Source organism: Miscanthus floridulus, chromosome 11, assembly GCF_019320115.1.
Source record: "Miscanthus floridulus cultivar M001 chromosome 11, ASM1932011v1, whole genome shotgun sequence".
Lineage (NCBI taxonomy): Eukaryota > Viridiplantae > Streptophyta > Magnoliopsida > Poales > Poaceae > Miscanthus > Miscanthus floridulus.
In genome coordinates, this window is record NC_089590.1 from 57,437,364 (window position 1) to 57,440,958 (window position 3,595).

General features: G+C 43.4%; 1 protein-coding gene across 1 annotated transcript; it reads right to left on the reverse strand.

Moving 5' to 3' along the window:
• Positions 1–1,402: 1,402 nt before the first annotated feature.
• Positions 1,403–3,326, reverse strand: LOC136492008 (putative F-box protein At5g55150). Its single transcript, XM_066488176.1, has 3 exons — positions 3,314–3,326; positions 3,072–3,157; positions 1,403–2,254 (listed from the first exon to the last, which is right to left on the reverse strand). The coding sequence occupies exons 1-3, from the start codon at positions 3,324–3,326 to the stop codon at positions 1,403–1,405; spliced, it is 951 nt and encodes a 316-aa protein (XP_066344273.1).
• Positions 3,327–3,595: the final 269 nt, after the last annotated feature.

The window sequence follows — 3,595 nt, forward strand, 5'->3', positions numbered from 1 at the left end:
AAATATAGATATATTTATCACGACAATAGTTGTAGAATGGATCATTATTACAAGTTTAACTAAACCAAAATAAATTATATTGATAACTTGTTGCAATTTATTACTGAACCAAGAGATAATACAGACTACTTATGTTATACAAAGGATTGGAAAACACTGATTCAACACGGTTAGCTCCGCATTGGAACTTGCTGAAGCACAAGCTTGGTGCTTAATTTAATGGTTTGCTCGGCACAGGAATTCCTTGCTTTAACCCTTATCTCTGCTTGCTCTCTGCTTTTATGGTTAGCTCGGCACAAGAATTTGTTGCTTTAGTTGTTAGCTTCGCATCAAGAATTTGTAAATCATTGAACAAAGCATGCAGTCTTGAATAACCTTAATTCAAGTCTCTTGTGAAATTTTACTTAAACTTGGATGGCACTTGACCAAATCTATAAAATATGGAGTGTTGAACGAACAACAAAAGATCAGAAGATCGAACAATCTATCATTTTAGTGTATAGAATATAATCAATATAAAATAAGTAACTTAATTTGAAGAGGCATTTATGAAATATAGGTAAATGCTCGTGAGTTACAACGGCAGCGTGTGTCTGTTATCTAAAAGATATACTATCATGATGTTGGTAACATCAATATCAATATCATATAAGCCTTCATTAAATATATTGTACAGTTAAGAATGTAGTCTCTTAATAGTTCTATGAGACGAACTTGTTGCTCTATGTGTACTATTGGTTGGCTAATTCTACTTAGTATTCCATAGTGTCATGATTGGATGACTAAAACCATAATGAAAATTAGATATTAATAAAGTCTATAATTATATAAAAGGAGTTTTCAGAGTTTTGGTGACTTCAACCGCTATTGCTCAATTTTTTACTATACTAGGTAGCGTGGCCGTGCGTTGCTACAGGATAACTAATAATTTATACTAAAAACACACGGATCACACGATAAGATAACAATACTGTTAAATTAAATACCAACGTTAAAGTAACATTTAATCCAAAAAACAAAGTTTATGAGTTTATGAATTTAACACAGTCACGGAGTGCGCGGCGTCGCAGGCTCACAAACTCTAGAGCTTCTAGAGATTGGGTCGAATCCAACCTAGAGCCTCGGAACCCTGCATCTTTTCCTGGACGGGCTTCACTTCGGATGCGTCGGTAGCAATATCAACGATCTCTAGTCGATGGACCAAGTCGTATGAATCCCCATACAATGGCTCAGACATGTAGATTTTGTTCTCCTTATACTTGGATACACTTGTTCCACTAAAGCTTTCATTGAAATGTTTAGACACGAACGGTGTTTGATCACCAATGTCCCTCACCCTAGACCACTCCGGCGTACGGTCGTGGAGGTTGCACTTGTAGATTGCGCTGCTGTAGGTGAAGCTCTATGTCTCGTGGAACATGCTCACCATGACACCCACAATGTGTAGCTCACTGTTTGATTCTAGGTAGCTACGGTGGTAGAGCCCCGCAGGTGACGACAGCGATGGCAGCAGCATCGCGGTTGGAGTAGCGCCGGTGGCATTGCTGCTACAAACGGAGATTTCTCCAGTGAAGTCGATCGCCAAGAACTTGTCTTGACAGTGGACGATGGACCCCACGGAGGACTCTAGTTTGGTGTCGAGCAGTGTCCATGCGCTGTCGACTCCAACCCGGCAGAACGTGACCTCCGTGGAGTACCCAAGCATGGCCATGGCCACGCACTCATGGCCGGCGGCGTCAGGCGGCGCTGAGAGCATGATCTCATAGAAGAACACGTCCCTCATGTCTTCTAGCTTGATGGCTCTACCTGCGGCATCCGTGTCCCCATAGCCATTGGTGGGATGGAGGACCCATCGGTCATTGACCCTAGACATGCGTTCCAATGAGGACGCTGCCGCGATGTGTTCACCTGCTGGCGGGAGCTCAACACAGGGGGCACGGGCACAGGCGAATGGATTCAGCAGCGTAACGGACGTCGCCTCATCGATGAGCGCCAGCCATCCACACGAGGAGCTACACGCCACCTTGCCGCGCACATCGAGCAGCGTCTTAGACAAGACTTTCTTCTCTGGGACACAGTAGAAGCCGACGCGGTCCAAGTCAAGGTCGAACGGGAGCAGCAGGAGCGGCCCGAAGGTCGCGAACGGGACGGCAGCGCGCCATGGGGAGCAAGCGGATCGAAAGGACGCCGCGTCATGGCCTGACGCGAGATGCTGCCCGATGGACTCGAGGAGATCCTCTGGTAGGCCGGATCTCTAGTCAGAGAGAGGTAGGGACCTTCTCTTAGGATTGGGAGGTTGAGCCATGAAAGACAGATGACATCAACTATGGTTCATGCAAGAAACAACAAGCGAGGGCGATGGAACACGTAAGCGTGAAACCAAATAAAAAGAGGAAAAAGCTGTCCCTTTTGCAAATGCAAAGAGGGGAAGTAATTAAATGTAGACAGATTTGGCAAGGTTCTCAGAAATACAAAGATGTTCTTTTTGTCTTAATTCTCTTTCCTTCTGTGTTAATTCTCTTTCCTTTTGCTATTGCCATGTATGCTGGTGCATGCAAACATGCAATGTGTATATGGATAGCACAATAATTTTCTACTTCTTATTTTGCCGTGATTCCTCTATCACATGACAGGCAATATTCAATCAAGGAGAATGGCACGATCAATCAGTAATTAAGATGTCATGGGATCGTAGGCATGAGCAGACGAATAAACCAAAATAAATGTCATACCAAAAAATATCCACACTTTGTTCTTTTTAGTTGTAGGAGATATTAGACCACAACGTGATATTGAATTACCATCTGCTGACAAAGATTCCAACTGCTACTGCTCAATTTTCAACTACTATCTCATGGTGAAAAATAGTGTAGATGTCCAACGCACGGTGATGCAAGCAAGTATATTATAGATTGATGACCAACATATAGTGGTAGACGGAAAAATGCATGCAAGACTCAAAGGAATAACTTCAAATAACAAAACTGCAAAATTGAATTTGTCGGACAGGAGCAGTGGTAGATCTAGGAAGACCTAAAAATGAAGTTACTCTGAGATCCAAGTGAACTTACTAGGTTTGTGAATTCATGAATGACTACAAGACCCAAAATGTTTGTTGCTTCACTATCTGTCCAGTTTGTCTTGACGAATCCAAATCCTGAAACAAAGAATGCACCACTAAAAAACCACTCAACAGTATGGTGACGATGTACAGTACATCTGCACCACTAAAACCCATACTGATAGAGCACCCAACACAAACTAAGCATTCCAATGCAGCAAGCAAACGGATTTGGTTGCATCACGACTTTACGAGTCACGGCCATCGGGGGTGCCGCTGTGAGTACACCAGCGCTAACCAGAAGCACGGCGCCCTATACCTGTTGGTGGTCAGGAGCACCTCCACGACCATGATGTGCCCGTGTGGCTGTATCCCCACACCCACACCACGGCATAGTACACGGAGAAGGTGAATACGAAAACCTAAGGCCCTATTTGGTTCCTAGGAAGAGGATTTGAAAAGTAATCTAATAATAAAATGGGAAGCATTTTCTAGATATTGGTTTCAATTCATAGGGTCCAAACAGGCCCTAAG